The sequence below is a fragment of the Mus musculus genome, chromosome 12, assembly GCF_000001635.26.
Source record: "Mus musculus strain C57BL/6J chromosome 12, GRCm38.p6 C57BL/6J".
Classification (NCBI taxonomy): Eukaryota; Metazoa; Chordata; class Mammalia; order Rodentia; family Muridae; genus Mus; species Mus musculus.
This window is the reverse complement of record NC_000078.6, coordinates 75,900,813-75,918,472: the sequence shown is the minus strand read 5'-3', so window position 1 is coordinate 75,918,472 and position 17,660 is coordinate 75,900,813. Positions and strand designations below refer to the sequence as shown.

The 17,660-nt window shown below is 41.1% G+C and overlaps 1 protein-coding gene and 1 non-coding gene across 2 annotated transcripts in view; both read right to left on the bottom strand.

The window, feature by feature from the left end:
- The window catches only part of Syne2 (spectrin repeat containing, nuclear envelope 2), a 292,611-nt gene that overhangs the window by 192,456 nt on the left and 82,495 nt on the right, over positions 1–17,660 (bottom strand). Inside the window, exons 12-19 of the mRNA NM_001005510.2 lie at positions 14,098–14,262; positions 13,102–13,214; positions 11,600–11,762; positions 9,527–9,605; positions 9,110–9,297; positions 7,293–7,457; positions 6,048–6,167; positions 3,111–3,284 (exon numbers count right to left, since the gene is read on the bottom strand). Of these exons, the coding sequence (NP_001005510.2) occupies positions 3,111–3,284; positions 6,048–6,167; positions 7,293–7,457; positions 9,110–9,297; positions 9,527–9,605; positions 11,600–11,762; positions 13,102–13,214; positions 14,098–14,262 (1,167 nt within the window). The remainder of the gene's footprint in view (positions 1–3,110; positions 3,285–6,047; positions 6,168–7,292; positions 7,458–9,109; positions 9,298–9,526; positions 9,606–11,599; positions 11,763–13,101; positions 13,215–14,097; positions 14,263–17,660) is intronic.
- On the bottom strand, positions 9,288–9,370 carry Mir5101 (microRNA 5101). The gene has a single exon (NR_039560.1). It is a non-coding gene; the product is annotated as a microRNA 5101 (primary transcript).

Genomic DNA, 17,660 nt, shown 5'->3' with positions numbered 1-17,660 from the left:
AAGTCACACACTAGCATACCTCAGGAAATGGGAAAAGAGTAACTGTTAATCCAGAATGAGGTAAACTTGTATTCTTAAGAAAAAGTTCTTATTAAAAACATTTTAAGTTAGGGATGTGGCTCAGTTGGGATAGTGCTTGCTTCCCATGCGTGCAGCTGAGTTCCATTCACCATAAAATCAGGAGTGCAGGAGCACAGCTGTGATCAGAAGGTCACGGGTATCCTCAGCTTACAGCAAGTTCAAGGCCAACCTGGAATGCAATCGACACTACCCCAAAATATAAATGAATAAGGGTTGGAGCAATGGCTCGCAGGTAAGGAACGTTTGCTGCTCTTGCAGAGGACCTGAGTTTGGGTCCCAACACCTACATCAGATGGCTAATAACTGCCTCTAAGTCAAGTTTCAGGAAGACACCCTCTTCCGTCCTCACAGGCATGTGCTCAAACCACACACACACACACACACACACACACACACACACACCCCCCACACACACACATCTTGCTAGGTGTAGTGGCACATTTGTAGTGCCAGAATTTGGGAGACAGAAGCAGGCAAATCTCTGAGTTTGAGACCAGCCTTGTTTACATAGTAATTTCCAGGACAACCGGGACTATATATCCTGTCTCAAAAACAAAACAAAACCCAAAAAACAAGCAAACAAAAATAATACATAAATCTTGAAAAAATAAATCTTAAATTTTTAAAATAAGTAAGACATTTGAAATACTATATTAACACATTCAAATTCTGACAAGCTCTCTTATAGATATTTTTATTCTCTTTACATCCTGATCATAGCCCCCTTCCCTCTTCTCTTCTCAGTCTTACCCTTACAAATCCCTCTCCTATTGCCCCCTCCCCTTCTCCTTAAAGAAGGAAGTCCCCCTTGGGTACTACCCCATCCTGGGGCATCGAGTCCCAGCAAGAGCAGGCACATCCTTTCTCACGGAGGCCCAACCAGGCAGTCCAGGTAAGGAAAGGGAATCCAATGGCGGGAAGCAGAGACCGAGACAGCTCCTATTCCACTTTTTAGGGCACCCACATGAAGACTTTAAAGAGAAAATAAATAAGCCCCTTAAGGAATTAGAGGGAAGGGTCGGGCGTGGTGGCACACACCTTTAATCCCAGCACTTGGGAGGCAGAGGCAGGTGGATTTCTTAGTTCAAGGCCAGCCTGGTCTACAGAGTGAGTTCCAGGACAGCCAGGGCTACACAGAGAAACCCTGTCTCAAAAAATAAATAAATAAATAAATAAATACCCAACCAACCAACCAACAAAAAGATAATTCAATCTTATTTGTAAATAATGACTGTCTAGCCTTCAAGTTAGCATAAAGAAAGTTAACTGCACCTCAGGAGCAGGAGGGATAGGATAAATCAGGAGTCAGGCAGGGCAACCAAGCATGCGCAGGTGGCTTTGACTGGTTCCCAGGTAGCAGGAGTGGTGATTTTCTCTTTATGAAATTAGAACATTCACTTCTAATTCTGACTTTTTCTCTTTTTTAATTATATAAAAAGTGACAAATGAGCTCATGTAATAGACGGGGTAGTGTGTGACGAAAAGGTCCCTTTCTCCAGCTCTCAATGGCTCCTTAGCATTGACTGTAAAGTATCTGTGTCTCTGCCAGGAACTGAGTACAGGCAGGGCCAAGACACACGAAGACGTTATTGTTCTCTGCTTACAGATATTTCTCGGTGGATATGAAAGTACAAAGTATGACAGCACACTCTTAAACGGACAGACCATCCATGTTATCTAGAAGCCTATCTAATCTTAAAATACCTCTGGCCTGGCACTGTGGCGTTCACCTGGTCTCTTACACCCAGGAGGTCCAGTCAGAAAGGGTCAGGAGCTCAGGCATTTGAGGGCAGCCCATCTATGTGAGCTCTGTCTTACTCAACTCCCAAATTATATATCTTTAAAGAAATCAATACTAAATAAAATATATGTGACCTATGATTTTGATACAGTAGAGATTTCTTAACTCTCGAATTACTGAGGTGATTACAGCAGAATTATATTCTTACTGTTTATAACAAGAATCACTGTTATTGTTTTCTTAATAGTTGTAAAGTAAGTTGAAATGGAAACAAGAAAATTATACTCTAGGGTCCACAAGATGGCTCTGTTAGTAAGGGTGTGCCACCAGGCCTATTGATCTGAGTTTAATCCCTGGGACCCACATGGTTTAAGAAGAGATTCGATTCCTGAAGGTTACTCTGATACCCTTCATGTGCAGTGTGGCATGGTGCCCCCACACGAAGTAAATAAATGTAATTAAAGAAAAAAAAACCTTAAAATTATGCTTTAAAAAAATCTGTTTAATATTGTATCCCTATTTCATTTATTTCACTAAGACAAACTGCAGATGATCTATATTTTTTTAAAAAGGAAATTTAAAAAACTAGCGAATAAAGTGCTTTTAATGCTATTTTGTAAGAATACTTTTCAAGCTACTAAGTTACCACCATCATAAACAATGAAAATACTGCAGGTTGAGCTATAGGCCTTTCCAGCAACACAGATGTAGAAAAGTCCACGGGTGGCCCTTTATTGCGTAAACTTCCTATCTTGGCCCAGTTGCGACATGCTCCCCTGATGTCACAACTGTGCTGGAACTTGGGAAAAATCCTCAGTTATCCCAAGTGGGATACACTTGCACCTTGTTGCTTCTTACTCGAGGCAATTTCTGGAGGATGGATGCAGAATGGAGTTCAAACAGCCTAGTCACCCCTCCATCAGTGAGTTGGGGACATAACTGGTTAAATGGGAGAATCTTCAAGGCACAGATTACATAATCAGTATGTTCCCATTGTAACTAGCCACCAGAGACCTAATGCATTTCATCTTAGTGCCTCTCATGCAGAATGTTACAATCCCCACCTTATAGGCAGGAAAATGAGTCAAGACCTTATGCATATAAGGCATTCCAAGCATATTACGTGGAAAGCAATCAGTGATTAGATTGGTGCCATCTTAAAATTTCCCAATACGGAAAATTAAATGCAGGCTCATTACTCTTTGACATTTTTTGTTTATCTTAAAACACAAGCCCACATGAGTTTCCAATCATGAGTGTTCCCTCTTAAACATGGTCACATTCATACCTGCAAGGTGTCTGCTGAGGAGCCATCGGCATGGTCTCCATGTTGGAGGAGATCCAAGATGGATTTGGTTTGTGACTCCCAGATTGTCACCTGCTTGATGAGTCCTTCAACTTCTTCGTTCACTTTCAATTGTCCGGCTGACTCTTCGTCTTCTACTTCCTGCTTTTCCGCAGCCTAGAGCAGTCAGAGCGGTCACTAAGAAGATGTCATTGCAATATGAAACATTGTTTAAATCACCATCCTAAAGAGCGCGAATTCAACACCAAGTTGCATAGTGTATGCTTAATGACAAGGACAGAGAAACATATAAGGTATGTATTCCTAATGAGTTAGAAATTTATTAGGTTCTCTGCCCCTGTGTGACCGTCACAAAGCAAGCATCCTTCTACAGACCCAGATGGTAGAGCCTACTAGAAATCTAAGCGTTATGTTAGAGCTACTGCCACATATTTGTGTGCACACAACTGCACGCTTGTGTTGTAAGACCTTAGTTTGACAGAGATAATATGAAAGTACACATCACTTTACAAATGAGGTCGATCATGCACGTTATTTTAATTATATCCTTTCTGTCAGCCAGATAATATTATCTCATTTTATAAGGAACAGTGAAGCTTAGAAAGTTAATCTGAATAAACTTGAGTAAATTCATAAATAATTAACTTTAGCTATTACTAACACTAATTATACAATATCATCAAATAGAGATACAGAGCCAGGCACGAGGTCACATATCTCTAATCCCAGCATTAAGGAGTCCAGTATTCTGAAGCAGGAGGATTGTAATCTTTAGGACAACTGTGTTATGTAGAAATACTAAGTCTCAAAGGGAAAAAAAGCAAAAACGGGATACTCAGTATGGTAGCTTGTGTCTGTAGTCAGCACTCAGGAGGCAAAGGCAAAAGGCTATGTGTTTGAAGACAGCCTGGGCTACATAGCAAGACTCTATCACATGTACACACACACACACACACACACACACACACACACACACACACATTTAAAATAATAAAGAAGGCTTAGACAAAATTTCAAAAATAATTGAATCTGTTCTTACTAGCAGTCTCTCAAAATTCTGGAGCCTGGGAGATTTGCACAGCCAACAGTTTCAAAGTTGGTTTTAGCTAGGCATACTGGCACCTGCCTTTAACCCCAGTACTCAGGATCTCTCTGAGTTTGAGACCAGCCTGGCTTACTTACTGAGTTTGAGAGTAGCCAGGGTTACACAAAGAGAACCTGTATCAACATACACACACATATGAACAGGTATATATCTGAACTTTTTAAGAGTTCAGAGACTTATATTTTAAAGAGCACCACATAAATTGAGATCCTTCCAGATTTTCTTTGATTACACTCCTTCCTTCCTTCCTTCCTTCCTTCCTTCCTTCCTTCCTTCCTTCCTTCCTTCCTTCCTTCCTCTCTCTCTCTCTCTCTCTCTCTCTCTCTCTCTCTCTCTCTTTCTTTCTTTCTTTCTTTCTTTCTTTCTTTCTTTCATGCAGTGGTACAGACAAACCCCCAGCTTCCTGCATAACAGACAACTGAGTGTTTTGTCTCTATGCTATTAGCCCATTAGGCATTCTTTTATTTTTCTTTCAATTTTTATTTTATGTGTGTCAGTGTGTGATTATGTAGGGATAATGTTTATATGCACTGTGTGAAGATGTGTCTCTGGTTTTCTTGCCTGTCTAAGGCACCTTCTGATCAGTCAAAATAAAAAACTGATGGCCAATAAGCTGAGACAGGACTAGAAGGTGGGGCATCAAGAGAAAGAGAGAACTCTGGGAAATACTTAGGAGTGAGATTTGCCACCCAGACTTGCAGTAAATTGAATGTATGAAACTGGGGAAAGGTAGCCAGCGATGTGGTAGACATAGAAGAATATAAACATAGTATAGTATAATTGAGTTATGAGCTAATCGGGGAAGAAGCCTAGGTGAAGGCCTAGGCATTTAAATAGTAAGTCTGAGTTGTCATTCAGGAATTGGGGTGTGGGTGGAGAAGCCAGAGGTTATAACCTCCATGTATGTTTGTACAGCTGGTGTGTGTTTGCTGCCTACAGAAGTGAGAAGAGAGTGTTGGATCCCTTGAAACTGGAGTTACAGTCAGTTGTAGACCATCGTGTGAGTGGCTGGGAATTGAACCTGGGTACTAAACAAGAGCAGCAAGCACTCCTAACCCCTGAGCCATCCCATCAGCTGCTAGGCATTCTGAAAACATTAGCACTCCTGCCATCTGGCTAAAGGCATTCAAAATCACTTATGTAAGGTGATATGGCTGGTTTTGGGGCGTGGCACATATGCAAAGTCACGGGCATTACTGCTACACGTGTATTTTTGGTTCTGTTTCCATAGTCTTACTTACAGTCTAACATTCTCCAATTGTCCACCACAGAAAAGAGTATTAGAGTATTTCTTCCTCTCCACAGAAAGTAAGCAACACAAAAAGAGGTTGGTGGCTCGCCAACGCTGGAAGTTGCCAGGTGTGCCCAACCCACAGGCCACATGTGGCTGAGAAGATCTACAAGACGGCCCAGCACACGGTTGCAAACTGATTTACACATTAGGTTGGCTTGCTGTTTTTTGTTTGGGTCATTCAACTGCCACCATGTGAGCATAAGCTCTATAGGTGGTGGCAGGGTGACCACACCTGATAGAGCATTTTCAAACACTCCTCAGAAGTCCTCCAAAGAAAATACAAACTTGATTGGCACCATTCAAAAGTCCTGCCTACTTTTATTGACATAGAAGCATAGAGTGGGTGACCAGAGAGACATGAAGTGCCTTCATGAGTGCACCCACCAGAGCAAGTCCCTAATCAACTGAGATGTGACTGTTACCTAGCAATGCACACCCACTGTCCTCACCATCCTCTTCTGAGGAAAAATAACAAGGCTACAACGTCCCTCTGTGCATGGGCAAAGCTTACCAGCCTCACCTTTACATCCTCACCACGGCTTCCACCAGGCTCTGCTGCCATAGCTGACTCCTTAGACAGACTCGTTCCAGAACTGTTCCCAGGGGGCTGGTCCTGAATTTTCACGAGTGGCAGTTTCAGCTCCTATAAAAGTTAATTTCGTAAGTTTCATGCTCGTGTTTCTAAGTTTTTGATAACATGTATCAAAAATAGTAAGTGGAAAAATATAATTAAATATATTTTAAGATATATCAGTTAACAATAGTGTTGTGAAATGACTATTTATGGCCAGGTGGGGTGGTGCACACCTGAAAGCTCAGTACTTGGAAGGTGGAGACAAAAAAAAAAATCAAGTATGCCAATCAGCTATGCAAACAGTTCATCACAAAAACACAAAAAATTATCTACTAAAATTATCTGAGAAATTGTTATAAATAAGTAAAAGAATAATTGAAAATTTTTATTATAATTCTGTTTTATGATAAATATTAGTGTAAAATATAGGCTCTTAAGGAGTTTGGATAGATAAAGCAATGTTTATTTTTTTGGCAAAGGAACTGACATGCAGACATACATTAGAAAAGCCCAAACACTAAGCGTTCTCTTCAGTATATATGTATCCCAAATAAATTATGCATATGTTCATACCTACAGTGGCTCTCACAGCCCCCAGAAGAACCAAAATGTGTATCATGTGCTAGATAAAGAAATACAACCTGACATAGTCAGACAACAGACTTCTACTCTCCAGTGAAAAGGAATAGAATGCAGCTACACAGTACATCTGCATGACCCTTAAAAACATTGCACCACGGGCATAAAGCCAGTCACAAAGCAGCACATATGATTCGACTTATAAGAAAAGTCCAAAGGAGCAAATCTATGGACAAAGAAGATGAACGGTGGTTATCTAGGGCTCGGAGGTTGAAGAAATAGTGACAGAAGCTATAGGTGCAGATCATCTCCATGAACTGACAATAATGTTCTAAAACTGACAGCCAGGCAAGCGTGAGCTCAGATCCCCAGCATCCATATAAAAGTCAGGGAGAGTGGTGCACATTTGTAATCCTGGGGCTGAGGAGTGACAGACATGATCACTGGGCTTGCTGGCCAGCTGGTCTACCCAACTGAGGTGCTCCGGGTTCAGTGAGGGACCTTGTCTCAAAAATAGTGTGGACAGCAGATGAGGACACACACACACACACACTTACTTGCATGACCAAATATTATATCCCCAGAAAGCTGTTGCCAGAAACAAGAACTTACAAGTGGAGTTTTGGTGATGAACTTTCTCCATCTTTTATTGAGCCTTCTCAGTTCTTTAGAAATAGATGCGGCAACTTCTCTACTGCTGACTCCAATCAGGAAACTCCCCACCTCATTCAAAGATGTGTGTTTTGTGTTCCACTGCAAGAGGGTCTCAACGGGAACCTATGTCACAGATAAGCACCAGAAATGTTTGATGTGAGAATTGTATTGCTATTATCCAGAGGCTCTGCTAAGGCTTATTCTCAGCGAGACTGAGTGTGAAGGCCTTTGAAGAGAAACTGACTTCCCTCTTAGAGGACCTCCCAGCTTGTTTTCTGGGGTTGCTGCCTAGCAGGTGCTCGACACTGTCCTCCTGGCCCAGGACTCTTCAGAAATGCCTGGTCAACTTTTCTAAGTATCTGATAAACTAACAAAGGTTCTTAGATTCATCTGATTAATAGAGGCCATACCACTCTGGTAATGGTTTCAATAGAGGCAATATTGCCTTGATACTTGATATTTAATATCAAGGCCAAGAATTTCCTAAGTCATCTAGGGCAAATATGTAATACTGGCACAGTGTCTATGTGATAGATGCTACCAAGTCTCCTGTAAAATTCAAAGTCTCTTTTAAGATCTCTGGAAGCCCAGAGTATCTCAGCAGAGTCACATTCAAGACGGCAACTTTCCCCAGGTTTATGTACATTTTAATATCAGACCCTGAAAGACAGAAGAACTATTGAAAACCAATGGTATGAGCTTATAGGACCAACCCAGGTGACAGGGAGACGAGGGAACTTTCTAAGTCTAAGGTGCTCTCTGTGCACTCCTATACTCCCTGCATTTCTTCCATACCAAGAGCCTACTGTCCACAAAGTAATTCTGCTCCATTCAGAGTGAAAGGCTGTCTTGGTCCACTTTCAACTACAAAAGCGAGTGACAGAAACACATGCTATTTCCTAGCTGGCATACAAAAATAATAGTTGCACTGACATTCCTTCCACACATCTGATATTAAAATATACATAACTCAGAAAATGCCATCTTGAACATACAATCCCGAACCTCTGCCATGATGCCAGAGATCTTGTTAGAGCTTTTTAACTCTGGCGTGGTCTCAGCAGCATTTATCTCCTAGAACCCATGCTGCTACTAAGTTGTGGAACTAGAAACTAGATGACTTAAATTGGGACGTGTTAAATAATTCTTGGCCTAGAGACTAAGGAAAACCATCATGAAGGTGGTATTAGCCTCTATTGATCAAATGAATCTGGGACCCTCTGTAGGAGGGAAATTCAGAAAAGATGTAGGGGAAAAAGGTTTTAACTAAATGGAAAATTGTAATTCTTAAAAACAGTGATTTAGGTAGGCATGGTAGGACATGCCTGTAATCCTATCAGAAAGGAAGTCCCATGAAAACAGGAGAGTCTTGACTCTGAAGCCAGCCTAGATCATATAGCCAAGAACCTGTCTCCAGGTTCTTGATAGAGTGATCCAAAAAAAAAAAAAAGCTGTATTATTATGTAAACGTGTGTGTGTGTGTGTGTGTGTGTGTGTGTGTACAATTCAAAGGAAATACTCTCTGACAATTACATTAGGAAAAAACTAAGTTCTTCCCAAATTCTTGAAGAATTTTCTAGAAGATATGTTTACTCCTTTGTTGACACTCAACTTTTGGACTCAAAATGGGCTTCCAAACAAAAAGAAATAGAAAAGTTCATTCTAGCTGGACATGGTAATGCATGCCTTTAATCCCTAACTTGAATGGTGTATGTATGTAGTCAGTCTCCAAAAATAAAATGTAAAACTGGGATAGAACCATTGACTTCAAATACCTCTTTAATTTGTTCCTTCTTTGTCAAGTCAAAAGAAGCCTTTAGTAGGGCGAGATCTTCCTCGAAAGTTGCCCAAGACATCAGTGCTCTTTGCAGTGTGGCCTTCGTGTTATGGATGTATTGTCTGCACGAGTGAACATTCTTTTCCAGCATCATATACTCCTCTCTAATACTCTCACATTCTCTGGCTGCATCAGCAAAACAAACAAAAACAACAAGTCTTACAAAACGGTTTTTGTTTGTAACTGATACTAAGAAAATTATTTGCATTAACCAACAAGCATGTTGCCTAACAATATTAAAAGCAAAAGAAAGGAAAGCAGGGATGAAAACAGTTAATGTCCAAACCATCAAAGTAAAACAATACTCATCTTGAAATGATAGCTGACCCATTAAAAAGCAACTAGGATACTTTACCCGAGTTCTTATACATTTCTTCACATTTTTGAAAAGAAGCATCAAGTTGAATTAGGAACTTTTTTTCTCCAGTAAATTTCTGTGAAGGAGAGGCAAAAAAATGTTGACAGATTTTACTTTTGAAAATGTGCCAAGAAATCCAGATGTCAGTATGTGATGTCAGTAAAGGGCAAGGTTGCCAGCAATGTTTGAGTATTCAATACCACCACACTGCAGCAGCAGAAATGGAAGGAATGGTTCAGGAAGGGTGGCTAGGACTTAGGAGATGCAAGAGCACAATGACACAGGGCTATCACAGCAGATTCACCTTAACATAGCCATGTGACTTTACACTGCGTCCAGCTGATGGGAAAAAGCAAGTTTATCAGTCATAGCAGATCCAAGCCTTCCAGCTCGTCCGTCTTAGTAACATTGTGTAACTGTGTCAATAGCTTAGGCTTCCCAGGCCTTATTCACACTAATTAGTAAGTCTTCATTAGCTACATTAGGTTACTTTTTCAGAAGCTATCCCCACCTGCACAAAGAAGGCTGTGAAACTATCATTAACTAATTCAGCTGTGGAAAATCCTGGGGCTAACTCAGAGCCGACTCTAAACCGCCTGTTTATTATATTAGCGGTTCTCAACCTGTGGGTTGCATAAGACCATCAGAGAACAGATATTTACATTACAATTCATAACAGTAGCAAAATAACAGTTATGAAGTAGCAACAAATAGTTTTATGATTGGGGGTCACCAAACGTAAGGAACTGTATTAAAGTGTTACACCATTAGGAACGTTAAGAACCACTGATTATATTCTTATTTTGTGCTAGCTAACTACTATGATTACTGAACCAGTGAAATGTAAATCCAAAGCTGGGCATGATGGCACACTCCTGTAATCTAACACTTACAGGAGAATCGGGAGTTCAAGACCAACCTCATTACATATGACCCTATCTCAAAGTACAAATGAACAAACAAAAGCCCAGAAAAAAAAAACAAAACAAAACTTCAGAGAAGACAAAAAGTTATATGTAGTACTGTTCTCCATGTTTTATATATAAATAAAACCTAGCCCAGTTTAGAATGATGCCTCCAATTTGGAAGAGCATAATATTTAAATGATCAATTATAAACAGATATGTATGTCTTCATCATCCTCTTCCATTTCCTTGAAACTTATAATTTTGAGTTTTTCAAGTCTCCCCACCCTCCCTTCCCATAAAGAAGGCGCCCCATGGGGTTTCCATCTGAATTTCTGCATGGACACACCTATGCTTGTAAGGACACGCCTATGCTTTTGGTTTTTGTGACGGGTTTTTCTTTGAAGCATTTAAGCCATTTCCTACTCAAACTTGGGTGAAGGGCAGCCAAGAAGGCACCACAGTGCATAAGGCACTTGCCACCAAGCCTGGAGGACTGCATTCGGTCCCTGGGACCCACGTGACAGAAGGGAAGAATTGACTCCCACAGGATGTCCTCTGACCTCCACACGCATCCGTGGCAAGCACCAAAGTAACTGAAACTATATTTTTTTAAATTTCAAAATAAAACTTGAGGGGCGGGGGCTGGAGAGATGGCTCAGTGGGTAAGAGCACTGACTGCTCTTCTGAAGGTCCTGAGTTCAAATCTCAGCAACCACATGGCTCACAACCATCCGTAATGAGATCTGATGCGCTCTTCTGGTGCATCTGAAGACAGCTAGGGTATACTTAGATATTATAATAATAAAAAAAGAAAAGAAAAAAAACTTGAGGGGCTAAGACCAAAGTTTTCAAAGAAAAGAGAACCGTTGAATGGAAGCATAAATTGAAAAAAAGAACAAAAGTAAGCAAAACTTTGTAATGGGAAAAGACCACAACGGAGCCTTCTTTATGGCCCTAACCATCCTAACTCCATCTTGACCAAGGCAATCCTCATCTTCTTACTCGTTCTCTAGCAGCTATTTGACCACCACTGATGGTTTTCTCCAGGGAAACTGAAGCTAACGAGGCCTACCAACAAACACCCAAGCCCAGAAAGGGAGAATCCCTGAGCTAATCCAGACAGCAGGAGAGGGAAGCAGACGCCCAGCCCGCAGCCGCTCACATGCCAGTCTTCCAGCAGGACTTCCACAGACTCCTTGCTCTCATAAGTGCCGTTCCAGACATCCAACTTGGCCTTCGCTTCATCAAGCAAAGCCAGAACTGAGCACTTAGAGTCATGAAACTCCAGGAGTGGGATGAAGTTTTTACCCAAAACGTTGTTGATTCTGGAAAACAAACAGGTTTTAGAATTGACCAAGTGTCAGAAATCTGTTTGGCATTTAAAGAAATCCTGTGATTTAATTTTTCTATTCAAACACATGAAACTCAAATGTATCTTCAAGAGTGTCCCCAGCCCTGTGCTGTGTGTGTGTGTGTGTGTGTGTGTGTGTGTGTCTTTGTGTGTCTGTGTCTGTGTCCTTCCATCCTCTCTTCTCCTTTTAAAGTCATGTGAAACAAATGCTCTGGCAAGATATAAAGCAACATTTCTAAGGTAAAAATGTAACAGAACATTTTCTGAAGAAATTATTCTCTTATTGAGAAATCCTGTTAAGAACACCCTAGAAATTTAGTTTTTAAATCTTAGGGTTTAAAAACTTCTGTATAATCTGATGCAGCTACAATTGTTTAAAGCTTACATATGAAGCCAGTTTCAGTATTAAGGCTAACATTGTCTTGTTATTGCCATAAGCTACTTATGAGTAAAGAAAAACTAGAAGACAATGTGGACAACAGTCAGTTAAATGACTTTTCTACTAATAATGTATTTTTTAAAGATTTTATGTTATTATTCATCGATGTGTATATGGGATGTGTGTGTGTGTGTGTGGGGTGTCTATCTGTCTATTTGTGTGGATGCAGGTGTCTAAAGAGGCCAAACGCGGGTGTTGGGTCCCCTGGAGAGTTGTGAGACACTCAGTGTAGTTACTGGAGACCTGAGCTTGAGTCCTCTGCAAGAGCAGTAAGTGCTCTTACTCACTGAGACATCTCTCTAGCCCTTATATTGGTAACATTTTACAGGGTTTTTTTTTTTTAAGATTGATTTTATTTATTTATGTCTATGTGTGTTTTCATGATTATGTATGCACATGAGTTTGTGACTATAGATGCTTATGCACACAGAGGCCAGGAAAAAGCCTTAGATCCCCCTGAGCTGAAGTCTTAGTTATCTATGGGACCCCAGGGTGGTTACACGGGTGCTGAATCTAAACTCTGTCCTCATGATTTGCATAGCCAGGGTTCATAACTGATGAAGTATCTCTCTACCCTTACCGCCTGCCTTATTCTGTTATCCTTGTGAGGAGCCCAGATTTACAAACATGAAAAAGGAGTGCACTCAGAAAGGCAACGCCCCATCACAGGAGTCTATTGCTCAGTGACACAGGATGTGAGCATTTATGCTGCTATTGCAAAACCATGAAGGTGTGGTTATCAAGATGCAGACAAATATGTCAGATGTTATCTCAAAGTCTCTATGCTTGTGGCATGCAAGCAACGCTATTGCTAAACATGAGCGGGAATCGCTCATTTCATTCACAGAGCTTGTGGACTGGCACTATCACAAACCGTCTTGTCATCTCCTCCAGTTTAACAGGAGGCACAGCTGGCAGGCTCTTCTCGGCATTGGATTGAAAGGCCATGAGAACATCCGAATGATAGTCAAAGCTGCCCATCAGACTCTGAAAGAAATTTACAAACATGAAAATCTGATTTATCTCTAAATACTGCAAAGGCAGGAATGCTTATGTTATATCTGTTTAAAAAAAAAAGTCAAAAAACCTGATGGATTGATCAATTGATTGAGATATATATATTGTATCCTTAAACATATTGTAGCCTTAAACTTGTGGTAATGCTCCTGTCTCAGCTTTCGGAGTGCTAGGCTCATAGGCACGAGCCACCATGACTGGCTCTTATCTGTTCCTTTTTACCTAAGATTGTCATACCCATTATTTCAGCATAAAGGTTTTCAGGTGGGACATTTTCCCAAACGGTGGCAGGCATTGTCTTGGGCATAGACGTTAGCAAAATCCTTTGTTTTCCCAAGTCTCTCCATGCCTCTAGAGGCATGACTGCTCGAACTCTCACAAACCAAATCGGCCCACACATTTGCGATGAGAACCCAACCACCCTCGTTTTCTTCCCCTTGCCATCTTTTTGGTTGTTTCTTGGTCGGATGTCGCTGCAGCTTTAGAGCTGACTGGATTCCACCTTTCCTGATTTCTCTCTTGAACAGCTCAATAGTTGTGAACGCCAAAACATCTCCATTTCATTGGAAGTTGTTTGTGTCACAGAATCTCATGTGGCTCAGGTGGCCTCAGACTTACTATCAAGCCAAGGATGCCCCTGAACTCCAGATCTCCTGCCTCTATCTCCCAGGTGCTGGGATGATAGCTGGTGCCACCATGAGAGTCTCTGGATCCCAAGGGACAAAAGCTACACCACCCTCAGCCACCACCGCATTTGATTCTCAAATTTGATTCTCTTCTTCCTAGAATACAGTCTTCCTCAAGGACAGACCCTAAGAAAGGGTTCATTTTTTCCATGAGTTTCTTTTCCTACCTTGAATGAAGATAGTTTCCCTTGGATCAGAGTCCTGGCTTCAGAGTAACTCTGGGAGGTCGGCACCCCTTCTTGCACAACACCCTCTATGTCCTTCAGCCACGCTTCGGTCTCTTTGAGCGGTGAAGGCAAGGCGTCATCCAGTTGGGCTCTCCACGCAGCGACCTGAAATAAGGCAGAATCGTCAGTCCTCACCCGCCCATCTCTTCACCAACGCATGCTTACTTCACGTGCCTCAGAAAGCCAAGGCTGACTTATTAAAGGAATTTTATCAGTGGGCAAACTTCTTAGTTCTAAATATCATTTTACTGCTTGGAGAAGAGGAATACAATTAGTTTAAAAGCTGTTGGAATAGACAGAAGTGGGGAATATGGGATTGGGAGAATCTCATGTAAGTTGCATGGAGGAAATTGGAAGTATTTAAAGTTCTCCTCCAAACAGGGAATAGTCACAGAAAGAACTATCTGAAACACCACACGGCCATGTGTCCTTTGGCTGGTTTTAGTCAGAGTTTCTAGATGAACAGAATTCCTCCTTAGGACAACACTGGAACCATACTTCACAAGTATGGGAGTGCACACACTCGCGTGCATACACACACACATAAACACACACACACACACACACACACACAGCTTGCTCTCTTACTAGCTGACTACACCTGACCCTCCCACTTCTTTTCTTCAGTAAATCCCATCTTGACCCAAGTTCTCATCTTCTACCATGCAGGTTCTGGGAATCGAAGTAAGGCCATCAGGCCATCTACAAGTACATTTACTTCCCTAATATAAATTCCATATGATTCATGTAATTTAGCAAATGCTCAGTTGGGATGCCTATTTTTATGTTCCTATATGCCCTGAGTTATAGAAAATGACTTTAAGAATGAAAAGAAGAGAAAATTGAGGGAGGCCCTGCTCTAATTCAACTCTATTCTTTGTGCAACTAAATGAAAGCTCTCTATAGTTTTAATGAAGTCAAAACTTTTAGAAGACAGAAGCAACATTTACCTTCATTCCTTCCTATTCTTGAACACTGAACACACACACTCACACACACATACACACACATACTCACACGACACTCACACACACACACACACACACACACACACACACACACACACACTCCTACATATCCTTCCTGAAAGGATTATTTTTTAATTTGGCTGAAAATGTATGAAAAGTTTTACCAGGTCAAAATCAGATAATGTTGCTACTATCTGCAGCAGGCTTAAGAGGAAAGAACTTACTAACTTACGTGCATATATGAAAATGCCATAATGAAATCCATTACTTGGTATGTTAACTTTAAAATTAATAAATAAGTAAAAATATACCTAGATCCATAAACTATGGAATGAGAAACTGTATAGATGGGACTAGCTTGATATGCATAGTGAGTTTAAAATTAACATGTCTCATTTCACTGCACCAAGAAAATTATCTGCAGAGCCTCCTAACTAAAAAATAGATTTCCAATATACTATTAGTTTGGAGCTTTTAATCTTGCGAAGTAATTCTTTTTTGTGGTTTTTCTCATTATTTCAGGTAATTTTTCCAAATCATATTCTGAAAGGAAAAAAAAAAGAATCAAGCCAGGTCTCTGTGGCCTGGAACACTCTGAACTATGCAGACAACAGCTTCACTGATTTTCATATTATTATGGACCAGTTGCTGCACATTGCTCCAGTCATTTTATAACAGCCAGGTTCCCAGGATGCATTGGGAACTATTCTCTGGTGGTGAGATTCCTTGAGCTGCACTAATTCCTCAGAAAACATCTCTAGAGAGTGGCTCTCGGAAGCCATGCACACCTATCTAACATATATAATTGTGCCCTTCCCCCAGCCTTGAGCAGGCTAAATAGACCTTAAGTGCTTGTCACAGTTGGACCTTAACAACCCAGGTGGAGTCTTCTGCCTTGCAGCACCTGCAATTTCCTAAGGAATTTAGAAGAATAGACAGACCTTGCTTTGCAACTTAGTCCAGCTGAAACAAAGGATGGGTCTGTGGGCTCTCCCTATATAAACACAGTCCTGAATATTAAACTTTGAGCCTTGATCAGAAACTTTGTCTTGGCTTCATCCTTCTCTCGCACCCTGTCCTTTTTCATTTCCAGCCCCCCTTTCAGGTAGACCCAGTTCTCCATGGCTGCTGGACAACTACATATAATAAATGATTTGGAAAAGTAGGCTGTCACTTCTGCTCCGCAAGCCGAGATTCACACGGAAAACAGTGAGCCAGACTCTCTGTAAATGTAACATGAGTGAATTCTATAATGAACTCAATAAATTCATTTAAAAATCATTTAATGGGGGGCTTTAGAGGTGTCATACTGCTCTTACAAAGGACCCAATTAGATTCCCAGTGCCATTTACCTAGGATGGCTTACTACTGTCTGCAACTCAGGCTCCAGGACATCTGACATCTACTGGCCTCTGTGAGAACTGCACTCACATGCATAAACACACAGATACAGATAGATGCGCGCGCGCACACACACATATACACACAGAGACAAATACATAAACATAAAAATAAAATGTTTCATTAAAAAACATTAGCGGCCGGGCAGTGGTGGGGCACACCTTTAATCCCAGCACTCGGGAGGCGGAGGCAGGTGGATTTCTGAGTTCGAGGCCAGCCTGGTCTACAGAGTGAGCTCCAGGACAGCCAGGGCTACACAGAGAAACCCTGTCTTGAAAAACAAACAAACAAACAAACAAACAAACAAACATTAGCGGTGCTGAGGAGAGGAGGGTTCAGTGGGCGAGAGCACGTGATCTACAAGCATGGGAACCTAAATTCAACCCTCTGGCACCCCCACAAAAGGGCATGGCTGCACATGTCTATACCTCCAGCATTGGAGGAGAGCATCCGAAAATCCCAAAGCTCACTATCTCGCTAGCCAAACGAGCCAAAAAGGCAAGCTTCTAGCTCAGAGAGAGATGCAAAGGCGGGAAAACAGAAAGCATAGAAAAGATAATGTTATTCTTTAGCCTCCAAATGGGCTCGTGCATCTGCCCACTCATGCGGACATGCTACAAACACATACATGTGCAGCACATAACACATTCACAGACAGACATACAACCATTTCATTCTTCATTTAAAATGGGTAAAGCATAAGATGTGTAAGTCAAATATTAATAAGATTAATTTTTAAAAATAAACATGTTTAGACATCAAGGAAAATGAAGCCATTACTGTGTTATGTTATCAGGTAAGGAGTTGTAGGGTGGGGTGGTTAAGAAATGCTCAAAAGCTATAAGAAGAATTAGAAATTGTAAATATCCTCCCCCCTCCCACCCCTTGTTTTTGTTTTTTGTTTTTTGGGTTTTTTTTTTTTTTTTTTTTTTTTTTTTGTGACAGGGTCTCCTTACAGAACTTTGGCTGCCTTGCAACTTGCTTTGTAGACCAGGCTAGCCTTGAACTAACTCACAGAGGTTCACCTGCCTCTGCTAAGCTCTGAGATTAAAAATGTGGCTACCATGTCCACCAAATAATGGCAACTATCTAGGTAACCATGAAAGGATGGAGCTTTCTCTTAAGTACTTTAAA